At 38.1% G+C, this 18,732-nt stretch overlaps 1 protein-coding gene across 1 annotated transcript in view; it reads left to right on the top strand.

The window, feature by feature from the left end:
• The first annotated feature begins 5,474 nt into the window (after positions 1–5,474).
• clca4.2.L (chloride channel accessory 4 gene 2 L homeolog) overlaps positions 5,475–18,732 on the top strand; it is a 36,606-nt gene continuing 23,348 nt past the window's right edge. Inside the window, exons 1-6 of the mRNA XM_041590548.1 lie at positions 5,475–5,719; positions 6,138–6,275; positions 10,631–10,781; positions 12,042–12,150; positions 14,237–14,405; positions 15,614–15,835. Coding sequence (XP_041446482.1) covers positions 5,540–5,719; positions 6,138–6,275; positions 10,631–10,781; positions 12,042–12,150; positions 14,237–14,405; positions 15,614–15,835 — 969 coding nt within the window. The 5' untranslated portion in view covers positions 5,475–5,539. The remainder of the gene's footprint in view (positions 5,720–6,137; positions 6,276–10,630; positions 10,782–12,041; positions 12,151–14,236; positions 14,406–15,613; positions 15,836–18,732) is intronic.

Here is an 18,732-nt window from a genome sequence, read left to right as displayed (position 1 = left end):
GTAACAGGTGCAGGAACGTCTCCCAAGTTGGTGGCTGGGTAATACCTTTCTACGCACTTATGTGCACAGAGTTTGTAAAAGGGCTCCTGAGTGCTATTACAGCAAAGATGTGCTAAACAGCAGTGGTGCATTTGTGGAGAAACCCCATCCTGCTTATTATATGTCATTCAAGCATATGAAAAATTGGTTTCATAAGATGATTTAAATAAGTCCAGGAGTAGAACTGATTCCGCTGAGCACTGCCTGGAACCAATTGAGAGTTAACTGATTTATTGTTGTTTATGTTTATTGACTGTTCTTTATTCCAGTTTCACGGATGTCACCCAATCGGGGTGAATGATATTTCACAACACAATTGTCATTTTGCAGTGGATAGTAATTGGATTTATGCTAATTTTACCGAACTGTGCCTATATCGGCATATGTTTGTTGTTGGGAGTGGTCATCTTCGGAATGAGACCAGCGCTTTGGCATTTTTCGTGAGTTTCTGTGCATGAGCAGTTGTCTCGAAACAGAAAATTGCTCCAACTGCGCATGCGTCTGCCACGCTGGTGTCCTTCCGAAGATTGACGAAGAGGATCCAGATAGTGCCAGTGAACTAGGGGGTAAGCAAAATGTTAGGGGCATTTGCCCAGGGTAACACTTAGGCTGGGGGGAGGAGGGAGGGGGTGTATGTACGGTAGGGGTTTTTTAACTTTAGGGTTGAGTTCTCCTTTAAAAGTGCGAATGAAAAGCCAACTGGCACTGCCAAGGAGCTGAGCTCTTTATATTCCTGGCTTTGTAGAAAATGGTACATTTTTTGGTAGAAAAATGCCATTTGGTAGAAAAATGCCATTTGGTAGAAAAATGCCATATTGTACAACAAATTTAATAGCACTGATATAGAGAACACTGCTGCCTTTTTCTTGAGAGAGTGCAGACAAAATGTATGAGTTTTTTCTCCAGAAAGTGACACTTTGTTGGATGCTGTACAATTTGTTACTAAATTCAGGTTCTGAATTTGGTTCTTGTGATAATTAAACTAGTCCATAGTATGTGTATGGTATTTTTTTTTATTTAAAAACATCAAACAGGGATGGAAATGCAGAATGCTTGTGTTAAAAGATGTATGGACTTTTTTAATGTTGCTATTTTTTTTTTAGGGGAGATAGGATTTGAATCCATCAAGACCAGTAATTAATCATGATGAATTTAATCTGGGAGAAGAGCTAGTGCCCTTGAAAAATAAACAGTTGACTGGTGTGCTTATATACACAATCGTGGTGGCCAGTAGTACTGGTTTTATTACTATTACAAAACACAATATTGAGCTTGTCTGTGACCTTAATTGAGACTCTAATAGCAAAATAAAAAAAATTCACAAATTATATTACACTTAATACAATATCTAAAAGTCTGAAGTCACTTTGAACCCTCCAAGTCCAGTAATTAATGGCGAGGACCTTAATCTGGGAGAATTCAGTAGAACAGCCTCTGGTGGATCTTTTGTAGTAAATAATATTCTGGTAGATGTGAGACCTGACTATATACCTGACAAAATAACTGACTTGGATGCAAAAATAGAAGGAAACACAATTGCATTGACCTGGACAGCGAATGGGGATGATCTGGACAAAGGATTAGGGGTATGATTTTCTCATATTTTTTAAATTCTATTGTTTTTTTTATCTACAAGCAGTTGTTTATGTGTATGGCTGATCAATAATATAATTTCAATAATTCTGTAATACTTCATTCCTGAATAATTGTGAATTAATGTTACGTTCTCACAAAAAAATGTAAACAGCTGAAAGCTTTCATTGATTAAAATTGCTGTTTAAAGGGGAACTAAAGTCTAAAATAGAATAATGCTAGAAATGCTGAATTTTGCATAGTAAACATAAACATGAACTTACTGCCCCAGAAGCCTAATCAAACAAATGATTTATGTTTTCAAAGTTGTCCGCAAGGGGGCTGTTATCTTGTAACTTTGTTAAACATCTTTGCAAGACCAAAACTACACATATGCTCAGTGTGGTCTGGGCTTCAGTTGGGAGGTTGAGCTTAGGGATCATCATAAATGATAAAAACAGCACAAGTCAAATAATATCTGCCATAGAAGCCGATAGAGCAAGACTGATTAATAATCAGAATATGCAGACTGCACTGGGTCTGTGGATACAAATATCTACACAGTCGTCGGCTGCTTTACATGGAAACGAACAAAGCTGCTCGAGTTCTGGGAAGGTATGATCATTTCCCTGCAGAGCAGTTAGGGACCGTCTGAAGTTTCCTATCTGCAGCAGTCAGAGCAAGTAAAACAAACTGGGAATGATTTACATAGTGGGTGCCCCTAGGCCCGCTGCCATTTGTCGTCCCCGTCCCCTCCCTTTTATTTGCTCAAATTTTCATCATCGGTACCGGAATAATGGGGATTGGTACACGGGAAATTTAAAAAACTATCATATCTCCTGCGCATCCCCAGTGTTTCTGAACCAATGTGGGTGTGGTTGAGCTGCATGCCGCCCCCTAAAGTCCTGCTGCCCTAGGCCCGGGCCTTGGTGGCCTTTCCACAAATCCGGGCCTGAAAACAAAGAGGGAATTTCACTGCATACAGTCAGGATTATTATAAAAACGGTACAGAATTTTTAATTAAAGTATATTGGAGATAGATTTCTATTTCATTAAAGAAAGTAAAAATGGGATTTTATTGTTTTAAATTACATTTTTATATTTCAGTTTCCGGATATGATTTAAGACAGTCAATACTTCCAGTCTAATGCCACTAATAGCTGGATCCAGTGAATTGTTTACATTTGTTCCAAATGAGATCACAATAGAAAATGGCACCATCATTTATTTTGCACTCATTGCTTTTGATAAAATTGCACAGAAATCAAATCTGTCAAATATAGCACAAGCGGCTCTGCTTATTCCTCCAACACCTGCTCCCACTACAGTCCAGTCGTCACCTGCTCCTACTACAGTTCCACCCTAAAATAACAGTTCTGAGAGTCTGAATATAACATTCCTTAGCCTGATAAGTTGTTCATTTGTAATACTGGCATTATTATAAGTATTACAGTGCGTTACTAACTGCAGTCAAAATAAATAAATAATAATAAATAATCCAGCCATGAGACTGTAAATAAATATTAATTATATACAATACAATATTACCAACTTTCATTTTTATATTGTAACTATTGCCAGCAACTAATTATATAATTACATCGCTACATCACTACATCGCAGCTGTAAAGTGCTTAGTTAAAGTTACTGGGACCAGATGAATGTAATTAACTGGCTGTAATATAGGGTACCGTATTGGTTCTTTCACAATGAACAGTGACAAAAGGAAGATTGTGTCATACTTACCATGATCTTTCATATATAACCTGTCTAATCTACCTGCCATACATGTTTACATGGACTGGGCCAAATAACAATGGATATAACAACCTATCTGTCATAGTTCCAGAAAAAAAAAACAAAGGTGGCTCAATAAACATCAGCATCTCTAAAACCAAATCAAATGCTCAGTGGTGTTTTTTGTAACTGAAAACTGAGGTCCAAGAAATAGGCACCAATAGAAAAACATAATACTATACCAAGCATATAGCTAGTCGCAAAACAGAATCTTCTCAAGGGCAAACCCTAAAAGCCCCAGAGAAACGTACTTTCAGTATGGCACCTCATCACTCAGTAGTGCTTAGGCTGATGAAAACAGAGCTACATGATACTCACTGTAAAATAGCAAAAAAAAAGTATAAACAACAAACAGAACAGAGTAAACAAAGCTAACGATGGATAAAAAATGGCGACCCAAGGAATAGATGTGAAAGGGCAATATTTACCAAGCCTACACACATGTATTATATACATAACTGTGCTTGTGGGATCCACAACAGACATTTTCTTTTTAAGGCGGTTTGTTAATATTCCCGGGTGACCATTTTAGTACATAAAACAGAAATCATAAAAATAAATCCTGCCCTCTGGGTCAGCCCAGCAAAAAAACATGTTTGGCGTCACCTCTGTGCTCATAATTTGGGGGATTGCTCAGCTTCCTGGTTAAACAATCAATTCCTCAGTCAGCCAAATTATACCTCTGTTCCTTGCAGTGGCAGATAGCACCCCAGTCCCTCTGGGAGTTTGTTACACAGACAGGTATCCTTCATGCTATGTCCTGCTCAGACAGACCTTCTAGCATTTTTATTCTTTTTTTTAAGGCTTTTTATTTTTGTATTTGTAGTAAATATCAAAACAAGAGGGAGTGGAGTGGGTCAGGGAGGGTAGACTAGCAGGTAAGGAGTTCACAAAGTATTGCAGTCGCAGTTAAGCTTGGCTGGCTTTGTGATCAGTGGTGGGTTTTTGGAATGAAGTCCGTGTGTTCCAGATTATAATAAATTTAGTGGGGTAGCCTCTGTCCTGCAATGTCAACTTGTACATCGGAACAGCATCATTCACCATTTTCTTCCAAAGCAATAGGAAGAAAAACTTCCACATGAGGGTAATGGCTTTCCTTGCATAAAAGAAGAGTGGGATTATCTGGTCATTGTATCCCAATAAGAATATTTTGTGTGACTTGACTTTAGGGAAGACAAGATGATTTTGCATAAAGGCAACCTATATTATCCCAATAACAGGCAATCACAGCGCACTACTAGAAGGCATGTAAGTATGTGTCTGGGGCCGAATGGCAGTTGAAGCGCATGCCGCAAGGCTCCTGAATACTCAGGGACCGGACAGATCTCTCTCACACACACACTCCGTCTGACCTTACTATATACCACAACGTTACAAAGCCACTGTACGCCATTGTATAAATAAATAGCCATTGGATACAATTGTTCTCTATGAGCACATCTGCACTTTATCATGTTCTTTGTCATGTTCTTACTACTGTCATGTCACAATAAAATACCCATCATGTCTGAAGTTTAGCATTAAACTGCTGAGTGTGCAGTGTCTTGTCCTGTCCCTCAGGAGTTGCATATTTTTGCACTTGCACTTTTTGTCTGTTGTCCAGTACATCTATTTTGTGTGTAGCACCATGGTCCTAGAGGAACGTTGTTTCGTTTCACTGTGTACTGTACAAACGTATATGGATGAAATGACAATAAACTCACTCTAGCCTTTCTGACATTGAAGTTTTTTTCGGAGAAAAATTCAATGCCATTAATGAGCATGGGAACTTGTGAGGCAGTTTGTGCCCTGAGTCCTAGGTATTTTCATTTCTTGTAATTTGACTATAGGCCTAAAGGATAAGGATGGATGTCAAACAGGAAAACATATACCAATTAATTGTATCCAAAGAAAATGCAAGTACAAAATGCTAAACCAAACTATTAATCAGGAAAGTCAAATTTGAAAGAAATAATCTTTCCATCAGGTGTTGGCTTTGATTTCCCTTCCTTTAAAATTGACTCATCCACCATAAAAATCAATGCCAATTAGCAAATCTTCATAAAGGCAACCACATTCTCATTGCAAAGTCCAAAGAAGAAGAAGACATTTTGCAATAGTGTATACCGGGTATATTCCTGCATCGGTTCACATGGTGGGTTACAGCAACACAATGTATCTGTGGAGCTTGTTACCATCGGCTTTAATCATTTCACTGTGTTGTTCAACATGGGCTTCCATGATCAAGCTAAATGGTGGGGGATATGAAGATATTGTTATTGCAATTCATCCTAACGTGACAGAAGATCCTAAGATTATTGAAAATATTCAGGTAAAATCAAATACAAATTATTTGCTATTTCTAATGAATGTTAAATTGTTTCATAATTTCTGAAGACTAAACAATTGGAGCACTAAATGGACAGGATTAATACAGTGATAATTGCCATTTGTGTAAAACAATTGCTATATTTATTATCAATGATTATTTAAACTACACCAACATATTTCACAACACTGTACAATAGAAGTGTGTATATTTCAAACATGCATATGGTTTACAAATACTGACATATACGGGAGGTTAAGTAGTCCCTGTTTGTTAGAACTTACAAACTCTTTTTTTATATATATAATTAATAGTGTGTTTTTGCCAGTTCAATAACTTTAATCCTTTCATAAGGACTGCTTGAATATATAATAATCGAATGCAAGAAATAAACATTTTTATCTTTGTTGATTTTTTCTAGAATATGGTGAAAGAAGCCAACCAGTATTTATTCAATGCTACAAAGCAAAGACTCTTCATAAAAAGTGCTAAAATTTTAATTCCACAAAAATGGTCAAAAAACAACTATCCAAAGCCCAAAACAGAAACATTTGATAAGGTAAGTCCACTTTACTAACTCTCTGTGAGTTTGTTCATATTGATTTTTCTGTGCTTTGCCGTAGCTGCTTTGCCATGGCAGGAATGGTTGCTGCAAATTTTCCCCAGTTTTAAAGGTTGTCATATGGCAGTACTCTATCACTGCTTTCCTTTTGTTTTACTCTATCCATTTTGTCCAATCTCTCAATCCTCCTGTCCCTGTGCTGTTAATTCATGCTGCTACTGATAGACTCGCACTGTTATTGACTATAATTAAGTTCTACAAGCTGGCAATGACATGGTGATCATTAGCTGAGCTTGCCCTCTGATACCTGAGCACAAGGGTTGCAAGTACCTCTTTGTTAAGTGGTCAGGTATCTGTGCCAAGCTTTTTTAATCTATTTTCTTTCCTGCTACACCCAAAGAACACAGCTCTGTTCTCCCAAAATGCGCCACACATGGAACAAGGCTAAGCAGCTGTGTTTTTTCAGCCATTTTCTATGCTGAAATCCAGCTGTTTAACAGTTCTTCTCTTTCTACATCATTTGAAATCCTGGCAGGGAAGGAGGGACTAAACACTGATGTTAAAAATTGGAACAACTTCTCCACTGCTTACAGACAGCATGCAGGAACTACATAACCCACAATGCATTGCACTGTGATGTTCCTTTCCTTATTGAAATCATGTGTGCAGGGAATTGTGGGGTTTGGAGGATGCAGGCTGAGGACAGATGGCTGTTGATACAAAGTGACAGTAGTCAGCCAGCTCAGCAAAGATCAGTAGGAGAGCAGGGGGCTAGGCATAGGAAACTGTTTCATACATTAAAAAATCATGAAAAGTCTGCATATTTTTTATAATTGATGTATATTGCAAAGTTGCTTTAAATTATGTTTACTTTTCGAAAAGCTTAAGTTATGTTTCGGTGGAACTCCCCTTTCAGTAATAACAAGACATATCTTTTCATTCGTGATAGTTTCCCTGTACATTAACATTTATTAAAAAAATACCTACAGTATAACATTACTGCTTCATTTAGGTAAAGATAGTGGTGAAATGTCACAAGAGGTAGAGAGTTAGTTTACAAATGCATGCGTATTTCTGACTCCTGAGTTAATTATTTGCCATTTATTGTTTTTCTTTCGGCAAATACGTAGCAAATCGCCATGAATAAGAACTGACACTGAGATATGGTTTTATATTTGTAATTGATCTGAGCAAAGTGAGAGATAAAAATTAACATAGATTATGTCAAATGCTTTTGTATGATGTGCTGCCACTTGGCCTTTACATTAATAACTACTCACTATAACCAGCAGTTGTTATGTTTTGGGTAGCTGAGGATGAGTAGAGTGTAACAGTGCTTTATTAGCAGGCTCATGCAGCCATTACACAACAGTAACTTTCACTTTCACTTTTAAGCTGTCAGAAAGTATGCACAGTATAAGTCTGAACACAGTGACATCTATAAGCCATTTGTATAAACACCACATATTCCCCCTATAGTAGGAAAGCATTTGGACAACTATAATAAACAGCAACAATTAAACAGTATGCATTTTAAAACAATATTATGCTTTATTCACATAACATAGTCCTGGGTCCATGCAGGTAGTTTTCTGATTCTCTCATTATGCCTTATAGGTTCTCATTATGCCTTATAGGTTCACTTTCTTCAGGCCTATTGCAGTTGACATCAGGAGTAGGAAAATGTCCTTCATCAAATGGAGCTGGAGCAAGACGATTTGCATTCCATATGCGTCCATCAGACAGTTCATATGTGTATGGTCCTTGCTGGCGTCTCACTTAAGTGGTGTAGTAAATTTAGATTGTCCTTGTTTCAGTATTCCTGGTTTCTTAATTCTGAATAAAGATCCAGGCTGAAAGTGTACTTCTCTGACACCTCGTTCTCTGTCAGTATAAGCCTTGTATTTGGCTTGGTGACATTTCACAATGTCAGCAGTTGATGATTTTGTAGACACAGTATTTTGTGGTAGTTTGGTGTATGCAACATGTAACTTAGTGTGCATCAGTCTGCCATGTAATTATTCAGCTGGAAAAGATTGGGTTGTTGCCTGACACGTTGCTCTGTAGTTATGTAGGAACTCTGTTGTAAATACTTTCCAAGATTTGCCAGTAAGATTTGCTGTCTGTAGTGCTTCTTTCAGACTTCTGCTGAATCGCTTGATTTCTCCATTTGTTTGTGGGTAATACACTGAACATTTCCTGTGCACAATATTCCTCTCTCTCAGAAAGTATTCAAACTCATATAAGACAAACTGTGGTCTGTTGTCTGATATTAACTCCTTTGTATTACCTTCTCTGCTGAAGACTGTAGACAGAAATGTTATTACTGTAGCTGATGTCATATGTGAAACATATGCAATGTCAGGCCATTTACTGTAATAGTCTATCAAGGTTGTAGCAAATCTACAGTCTATAGGAGCATCTGTAAAAGGACAGACGATATCAATAGCAAGTTTTTCCCATGCTGAATCAGGGAATGGTACTGGTTTGACATCTGGTCTCACCTTAACTTTGTGTACAAAGTTCTTTTCACAGCCCAGTGAAGTTTTGCTTTGTGGTGAAATTTTAGACACTGGCTGTGTGGCAGGCATTGGTGCTGTAGTAATGAGACCATCAACTAATTGTAGGTTTAATGCAGCAAAGAGACCCCTTCCAAGTATAGCAGTACCTTATTCACAACGTAAAAGTCACATTTTGCAGTATTTGATTCAAATTCTACAGTCACTGGCAAGCAACCAAGCACAGGGATTGGATCCTTTAAGTAAATGACCAGTTTCAGGGCAGGTGCAACAAGCGGATCTTTTGCAAAGTATTTCAAGAAAATATCCTTTGGTAGTATAGAAACAGCTGAACCTGTATCAAGCATCAGGTTAATGGAGTGTCCCTTGTCAGCAGAAGCAGTACTGACACTGACAGTGCATATAAACTTGTCTGGAATAAATGTACCAGCTTTATCCACACTTAATACTATGACATTTGTAGTAGTGACTTCATGAACATCTTTAGCAGAACTACAGCAGATCTTAGCAAAATGTCCTACTTTTGTGCATTTGTGGCACCGTTTAGCTTTTGCAGGACATGTAACATGATTTGCAGTGTGTTGTGTTGAACAACAAAGCAGTATTTTCTATTTGTATTTGCTGCACGATTTTGCAGTGAATCCCTTTCCTTAGTACTGTATTTTGCCTGTGACTGTGCATTATTAGGCCACAGTGCTGAATTCACAATCTGTACATTCCCAGCAGTTCACTGACTGAGAGTTTTAGCCTCTGCCATTGCTGTTTCAGTTTGGCTAGCAACTGTAATAGCCTTTGCAAGGGTTAAATCCTGCTCTAGGAGCAGTCTCTCTCTAATGCGAGGTGAGTTTGTTTTTTCCACTATATGGTCTCTTAGCATTTCATCTGTGAAATTCCCAAACTCACAGGTAACAACCAGCTCTCTCAAAGCTGCTACAAATTGTTCTGTGGATTCGCCATTATGTTGTCCATGTTGGCGGAATTTATATCTTTCAGCAACCACATTTACTGTTGGCACGAAAAAGTTCTTTATAGCAGTAAGAGCAGTTTCATAAGTATCATCAGGTAATGGTAATGGTATACGCTGTCCTTCTGCTCCCAGGCAGTGAATAAGTAAAGCACGCTTTCTAGCAGCAGAAATCTCCCCTTGATCAGCAGCAATAATGTAATTTTCAAACATACAGATCCAAGCAGTAAAAGGTATGGTAGGCTCACCAGGGTTTGGAAGAAAAAGGTGCAGGCTGCTGCAGAGCTAGAAGATCCATCCTGTCGCCAATCTGTTATGTTTTGGGTAGCCGAGGATGAGAAGAGTATAACAGTGCTTTAAGCAGAGTCATGCGGCCATTACACAACAGTAACATTCACTTTTAAGCTGTCAGGAAGTGTGCACAGTATACGTCTGAACACGGTGATATCTACAGGCCATTTGTATAAACACCACAGTAGTAAGTCTGCTGTGCTTACTTCATTTCATTGTTGCCCCCATATTTCTTCGCAGTCCCATTTGGAAGCCCACACCTGATCCTACTCTGTTTGTTGTTTGCTGTGCCACAGAAGTCATAGCAAATTTCATGCAGATGGAAACTCTGTTCATCTTTATATATCATTGTTTTTATTAATCAGTACATAAAAGACATGAAAGAAACACTTTTAACAGCACATTTCTTCTTCTAGGGGTTCAGCATGGATAAGACCTTAAAATAAACAAGTGGCATTATAATTTATTATTCATATAATGGCATAAGACAAAATAATAGTGACCCTTCACTATTAAACCAGTTACACAGAGTCTGGGCAAAATAAAGCATTGCTTTAACATTTCTTTGGCCTTGTCAGGCAGATGTGATCATTGCTGAGAATCATAAACATTTTGGAGATGATCCATATACTCTGCAATATGGAAGATGTGGGGAACCAGGAAGATACATTCATTTGACACCTGACTTCTTGGTGGATGACAAAATGATTTCAGTGTATGGACCTCGAGGTGAATATGAGAATGTATTCTTGTTATCAGTAGTTTTGTATAGCATCTAATTAACCTTTATGACAAATGTATAATTTTATAGACAGATAATGGTGAAGGATCTATTACCTGTAAGGGACCTGACTCCTTCCAGAAGTTTATAATCTTTGAAGCAATCCGGTTGTAAATGCAGGAACTGTTATCACCCATTCAGGGTCTATTATTGTCTTAGGAGACAAGGGAGTAGCTTGTTAGAAGACTTTGTACCCATGCTTTCTCTTTAACACTTCTAGGAAAAACACTGCTCACCAAGCACTTTATAGCATATTTCAGTCACAGTTTCTGTGATTGAGGGCTCATCCTAAACACCCCTTAGGTAGAGTTTTTGGAGCAATTCTATCAAAGGCCAACTGGAGGGTCAGATCTGGGGAGAATAATTAAGTGCTGTTCTAGATATTTTTGAAATTATGATTAAATGGTTGATAAAGTAATGTCTTCATTTAAGACATTACTTTGTTATAAGTTAAAGAAGTCCTGGACCAAACACTGGCCATAACACAATGGTACAAACAAGAATGCCTATTGAAATTAAAATGTTGCAACATTTTTTTTTATTGTTTTAATGCGTTTATTAGTTTGTGTGACAAAGATTCCAAATAACAACTATGTAAAGGTCAACTAATGCCCCAATAAGGAAGCAACATGAAAAAAATATGCAATAAATGGGACAGAACGACACTCAAATGGCACAAACTGTACCTAGTTGAACAAAAAGGGCTAGAGAACTGTGTTTGCACAATTAAGGTTATTAAGCCATAAAAAACTGTAATATATCTCCTTGTTCAGGTGGTGCAGATGAAGCTAAATAGTTCAGGAATAATGTGGTGATCTCGATTTAAGATGCAATATAATAATGCATCTTAATATATGTAATAATAATGCAGTGTTCTTTAATTCCTGGTATTAATGATTTGATGGGCCGTTCTGTGATGTTGCGAACACCTCATAACATTGAATGGATTTCACAACTTAAAGCTGTTTTGACGAACTGATACTTTGATCAGATCATGGCAATAAAGGTTTTAGTACGTTAAAAACACTTTCCTGACAACATATCAAAATATCATACAACATATCAAGTTGGTGGGAATCCCACTAAATTCCCGAGTTCTACAGATAACACATCTGTCCCCAAATGTTTGCTTTATTAGTTAGCTAACTGCATTTATGGACACAGAAACCATAGATGGCATTCACCCCTGTAATTTGTGTTATTTCCAGGGAGAGTGTTTGTGCATGAATGGGCACATTTACGATGGGGCGTCTTTGATGAATACAACCTCGACAAACCATTTTATTTTGCTGGAAATGGGAAAGTAGAAGCTACAAGGTATGTTTTTCATTGAACAGCATTTCCCTGCAAGTCCTTTATGGCAGTAAAAATATAAATTAACTCATCCACTTCACTGGTGCTTGCTTCTGGGTGAAATGAGTGCAAATACTATGAATGCATGGCTGAGCATGCATTGGGGCTATTTGTATTATCACTTAGAGCAGTGCTGTCCAACTTCTGTGATACATAGGGCCAGAATGTTTAGGGTCTCCATGGTGGAGGGCCGATAATGGAAGACAGTGTTCACCATTCCCCTTTTTAAACCACACCCACATTAAACCACACCCATGTTATCACTTATATGTGGTCATATTAAGACATACCCTTAAATCCATATGCCTCCTCCTCACCTGTGGATAACACAGCCCCCCAGCATATATTTAAAGACCTTAGGGGACCCTAACAACAATTTCCAAATGCTAACAACTCCCAGAACAACCCCAGGCTCACATCCCACAGGTTGCATAGGGCAGGCAGAATACAGCAGGAGCCAAGGAAACTTATCAGGCTCCTCCTGTAGTTTGCATGTGGTGTGAACAAGTGAACAATGTGGGCACCTTTAGTCTGGGTCTGAAGTGTGAACAGTACAGGGTTTTAGGGAAGTGGAAAAACAGGTGTGAACAATGCAGAAGGAATTACAAATTTGAACAATACAGGGGATTAAAGTCTGGATTTGAGGGCCAATTAAAATATCTTTTAAAGTTTACATAAGGTAAGCAGTCACAGTTGACAGATTTTCATGTGGGGGGCCACACAAGGGGGGGGCAGTGGGACAGCACTTACTTAGAGTATGTTTGGTGCAGAAATTGCTTTTTGTTATTGGACTACAATATGGATATATGTTCCACAATATGGATATATGAACCACAGATATGGATATATGTTCATAGTCCAACACAGGGAGGAACATTTATCAAAGGTTGAATTTCAAATTGAAGTGAATTTTTAAAAACTCCCCTAAACTCCGATAAATTCGAAATTCGACCAATCAAAATTTATTTGAAAAATCAAACTCGGATGCATTAAATTGACTCAAAGACTCAAATCAAATTTGATACATATTTTAAAAAACTGGAAAAAAACTCAAATGACAGGAAGGCTGCAAACAACTACAAATTGATCCCTGGACCTCTCCCGTTGACTTAAACAGCAATTCAGTAGGTTTTAGGTGGCGAATAGTCGAATTTCAGTTCTTAAAGTGCCAAAGTATGAAAATCTTAAAAATCTAATTACATTTTTTTTAAAAAACTCGAATTTGAATAACTCCCTAGTGAAATTTGACAGTTTTGACCATAAAAAAATGTGAAAAATGTAATGAGAATTTTCAATTCGACCCTTGATAAATCTGCCCCATAGGGGACAGATTTATTAAGGGTTGAATAGTAAATTTGAATTTGAATTTTCAATTTTTTTTTGGTGTCAGAATTCACACATTCAAATTTTAATCCCCCTGTTTGAATGTAAACTCAAATGTGACATTTATCACACCTCGACCATGTAAACAGTTCTAATTCAAATATTGGTCACCTAAAACCTGCATAGTTCATGTACAAGTCAAATACGATTCGAATTTTTGGGTTGGAACTATTTGATCGAATATTAGACATTCATATTTTTTCTTAAATAACCTCCCAGTTGAATTGTGAATATATGCGCATTTATTAGAGTAAAAAAAAAATTCACATATATTTGAAATTCAACCATTGATAAATGGGCCTCACAGAGATGAATTTCCAGAAAGTCGGCTCTTCTAGCGCCGAGAGTGCAATTGCCTCAGGCGGCAAGGGGGCCGGGATTGCCCCTGCCTACATGGAGAAAATAGTGACAAGGTGAATAAAAGAGAATAAAGAAATACAAACTGGAAGTGTTGGATTAGTTAATGATATATTTTAAATCTGGTGAATAGATTAATATAACCCTTATTTTCCAATATATTACAGAATACAAACAGACATTTCTACTCTTTCTACTTAAATGATTTCTGCTTACTAATATTTGTCCACTTATATTGAAAAATTAGCCAACTTACTGCAATTCAAGCAAAAATGAAAATTCTGCTTCTTTCTTCTTCTTTCATGCACAGGTGTTCTGCTGATATTACTGGTACCTACACAAAGCAAAACTGTCAAGGGATTCGGTGTGCTTGCCTCTTTGACCAACAAACAGGCCTTTATGAAGATGGCTGTGTCTTTGTACCTGAGACGTACCAATCTGTCAAGGAGTCCATCATGTATTTGCAGGCACTCCCCTCTGTGAGTATACTCCCTAAATATCTTATTTCCTAAAACATTCCATAAGCAAGGTTTTTTTTTGTATACACTTGTGGATCTCTGTATTAAAGGTATATATAAATGATATATCTTGAAAGAGGGATTTAACACACACTTGGGGATGGACTAGCATAGACTCCTGTATAACTACAACTCCAGGACACTTTGTTACTATGTTCCTATGAAGATTACTCTTCCTAAACTTTTGCATTGGCCTTAATATCCTCTTGATCATAATCTTTAGCAATTACAGGGTATTAAATGCACTGGAAACATTTAACATTCTACAAGTTTTGCTAAAACACATTTTCTATTTGCATAACGAAAAATGTAGTGACTAGTGATGAGCGAATCTGTCCCATTTTGCCTAAAATTTTTTGTAGCAAACTACATTCTTGTCTATGGGTTTTTTACGCAGCACAGTGTTTCTGCTTTTGGGCTAGTTAGGAAGGCAAAATCACATATATTTTTTGCTCAGTATACTGCTACACATGTGCCCTACATTGTTAGAGAATCTCCTATATACTAGGCTACAACTGTTTTTTCAATAGAAAAAAGGCTTACATGTTGCAAATTCCTTAAAAACTTATCTGTGATTTATTACATCATTACCTCTGGTCAAATGGTAATGGTATCTACTACTACACTATGCTGCTGTTTAAATAAAAAGTACCATCTATAGTTTATATATATTACTAATAACTTGCAAACACAGGCACAGCTAATAATAAAACTGACCACAAACAGATAATATTTGGGTGCTTTGTATCCCACATTAAAATGAATAAACCATATATTTATGTGTTTGTCCTTATATAGACAGTGGTACGGCACAGATCCCTTTGGTTGATGTGGAAGGAGAGGGAAAGAATAAAAAGACATATGTGATCACACGGCAAATTTTTCACTATCATTGATTTTCTACGAAGTCATAATGCAAAAATTCATCTTATGGCACCAGACTGTGCAGTTTGCCACTAACAGCAAGGGCCTGATTTATTAACTGTCATTATTGTTTTATTTATGGATTACAGGGGGTTATTTTGTTGATCTTGATTATTCAATAGAAAATAATAAAAATGTTAAATGTTGTCACCTAAACCTGCCAAGGATCAACACATGGAGCACAACAACTTCCATCATTTCTCCACTCTGCAAAGCCCAAGCTTTATAACTTTCTTTTTTTCCAGGTTTCTGAATTTTGTGACAGTAAGCATAATCGCGAAGCTCCAACTCTACAGAATCGAATGTGTGACTCTCGCAGCACTTGGGATGTTATCAAGAACTCCACTGACATAAAATCCACTGCTCCTCGGGCTGACTTCAATATTCCAGTCCCTTCATTCTCACTACTGCAGCATGCTGGGAGAATTATGTCTTTAGTCCTTGATGTCTCAGGAAGCATGAGCACTGTAAGTTTCTGTAAATCATTTTTCTTGAGTGAATAAAAAATGTATACTGTAGGTTTGGGTAAGTAGATTTATACATATATACTGTATACATTTTTATATTTTTGTTAAACAGACTCCTCATGTGGTGCTAGCATGCAGCTTTTAAAATGGCTGCACTTGAAGCTCCCCACCACGCTGGTGCTTAACAGGACATTTTCCCTAACATAACAGCCCTACCGGCTCAACATCGGGAGAGGAGGCACAAGAGGTACCACGTGGCCCTAGAGTCCCTGCAGTTACTGCGTCACAGCCAGAAACCCTAAAAAGGCCACGCAGGGATAGCAGGGGACCCCAAACAAACCCTCTGTGGGAAAACCCCCAACCCTCTTCCCATATACATCGCAGAAAACTCAGAAGGCGGAAGCTGGCTACAGCTTCAGACACCAGTTGTCTCCTGGTTGAAATAAAACCACGGGACCTTAGTGTCCCCGCAGTTAAAGTACCCCAACCAGAACCCCCAAAACAGTCTTGTGCGGACAACGGGGACCCAGGACAGTCCATAGATGGAAGACCCCCAACCTCCTTCCCATATAAAACAAGGAGGACCTAGTGGGAGGGAGCCTGCAACTACCCATACAGGCACACCAAATAACATCTCAGCCCAAGGGATAAGGAATTTAAGATAATTACCATGCAGCAACGAATTAGCCACAACTCCCACCAAGCCAAAGCAAGGTCAAACACCAAGGTATATATAAAGACTACTCAGTAAAGGCTGGAATACAATCCCGCCCCTAACATTACAGGGGAGAATTACAACAAGTATTCCCTACAATTAAAACACAACCCTCCGCCCCCAGCACAGCTGCTAAAATGGGCAAATGGGGTAGGGCACGTGCACCCCATACTCCAATTCTAAAATCATCCCCCCAGGGCAAACAAATCGAGGAATACCTACATAAAACAAAGGATGTTCTAGAGGCACAACAATCAGACTCTGATATGGAACCCTCACATGCCATGGATCTGGAACATGACCATCACCTAGCCCCTAAAAGCCAACAAAAAGTTGCAGATTTACTAACATGTTTAAACACATACTTCGAACTGAACTGGAAGCAACTTCAGTAAATATATTAAAACCCCTAACAAAAGAAATAAGGGAATTGGGCCAACGCACAGACCAGCTGGAACAAAAGATGGACGATGCCATTACCATCCTAGATGGACATGAATCAGATATAATTACGCTTAAACGGCAAATTGACGATCTACAGGAGAAACTGGAGGACCAGGAGAATTGATCAAGGAGAGAAAATATTCGAATAAGAGGCCTTCCAGAAACCTACAAAAACTTGGAAAATGAAGTTGGGGCACTACTGGCAACTCTAGCCCCACACCTACCTCCAGCCAAACTAGAACTAGACAAAGGTCACAGATCCCTGGGTAAACCACCCAAGTCGGGGCAACCCAGAGACATAATTGCCAAATTTCATCATTACCAATCCAAACAGACAACAATGAAAGTGCTAGAAAAATAGATCAGTTACAATTTGAAGGGCACCCAATCCAGATTTTTGCGGACCTCTCTCCTCAAACCACTTAACGAAGATGCACATTAAAGCCATACTCCAGTCTCATAACATTAAATACCATTGGTCATTCTCTCTACGTCTGAACTGTACCGATAATGGCAGGCAGTACTCTCCGGCAACGGTGGGAGATGCCATGGAAACTCTACAATGTCTCCACCTTGCAGACCCAGCCCCACAATCACCACAGACATTGCAAAATCCACCTCGTTCAACCAGTTTATCACCGATCTGCACCAAGACACAATGGACCCTCCGAGGAAAAGAGAGATCCTCAACCTCCTGATGAAAGATCAAACACCTGATTAGAGAACATTTAAGCATTTAAGGGAAATGTGAAACCCACTTAAAGTTCAAAATATACTTTTAGCACCGGTGTGTTGGAATAGCTGCCCCCAAGCAAATGTCAATTACCTTATCCTACCTATGTTAAGGAATAAAGAGTATGTTATTCCAACCTAAGCCAAAAAGGCCAGGGAAGTTACATACATTTCAAAATCAACCATTAAGGCCAGAATTGATGTTTTCTAAGTTTTATGTTGTAAGAAGATGTTTTTTATGTTCTTTCCGGGTGCCTCCTACCCTAAGGTTTATACAGTCTCCGAATGTATAAGGAAATGCAGACCAGAAGGGTTCAAAATTACAACATACCAGAAGGGGAAGCTACTTTACTGTAAGTTACTTAATGTTACAAAAATCAATGCTATTATTAAATGATTCCTGACAAATTGAAACTCATTTCACATAATGTCCAGGGCTTTAATTCCCCTAACGAGAGGACAAAAGCATTTTGATACTATGGATCATTACATCCAGATATCCTCCTGTTCAGGGTCGGACTTGGGGGCCCGGGACACATCACAAATATGGACCTATTAGATCGAAAACGGACCTATTCAACCAAAAAAAAGTTAATTTCGGTTGGTCTTTTTGAATTTGAATTTTGAAGTTTTTCAAATTCGAAATTAGACCCTTGATAAATATGCCCCTAACAGTAAAAGCTATTTCAGCTATAAATACATGAATGGTTGGACAACTCACCAGTATCACTGACTTTACAAGATATATACGATTCACCACCCTACCAGAAAATGGAAGCTAAATGTCACATTCTTAAAAATCCAGCAGATCCAACAGGAAATTCCAATTCACTTGACCCAGTACTTTCAAGAGAACGTGAATAGTGTAAATTCATCCATTAGCCTATGAGAGGCACATAAAGCAGTCATAAGAGGTTACATAATAAGTGTAACATCACACAGAATTAAACACTCCAACCAAAAAATCAAATTTCTTCAATCTAAATTAGAGACCCTAGAAAGCCAG

This window comes from Xenopus laevis, chromosome 4L (assembly GCF_017654675.1).
Source record: "Xenopus laevis strain J_2021 chromosome 4L, Xenopus_laevis_v10.1, whole genome shotgun sequence".
NCBI lineage: Eukaryota > Metazoa > Chordata > Amphibia > Anura > Pipidae > Xenopus > Xenopus laevis.
The sequence above is the reverse complement of the archived record's forward strand: the minus strand, read 5'-3'. Positions and strand labels throughout refer to the sequence as shown.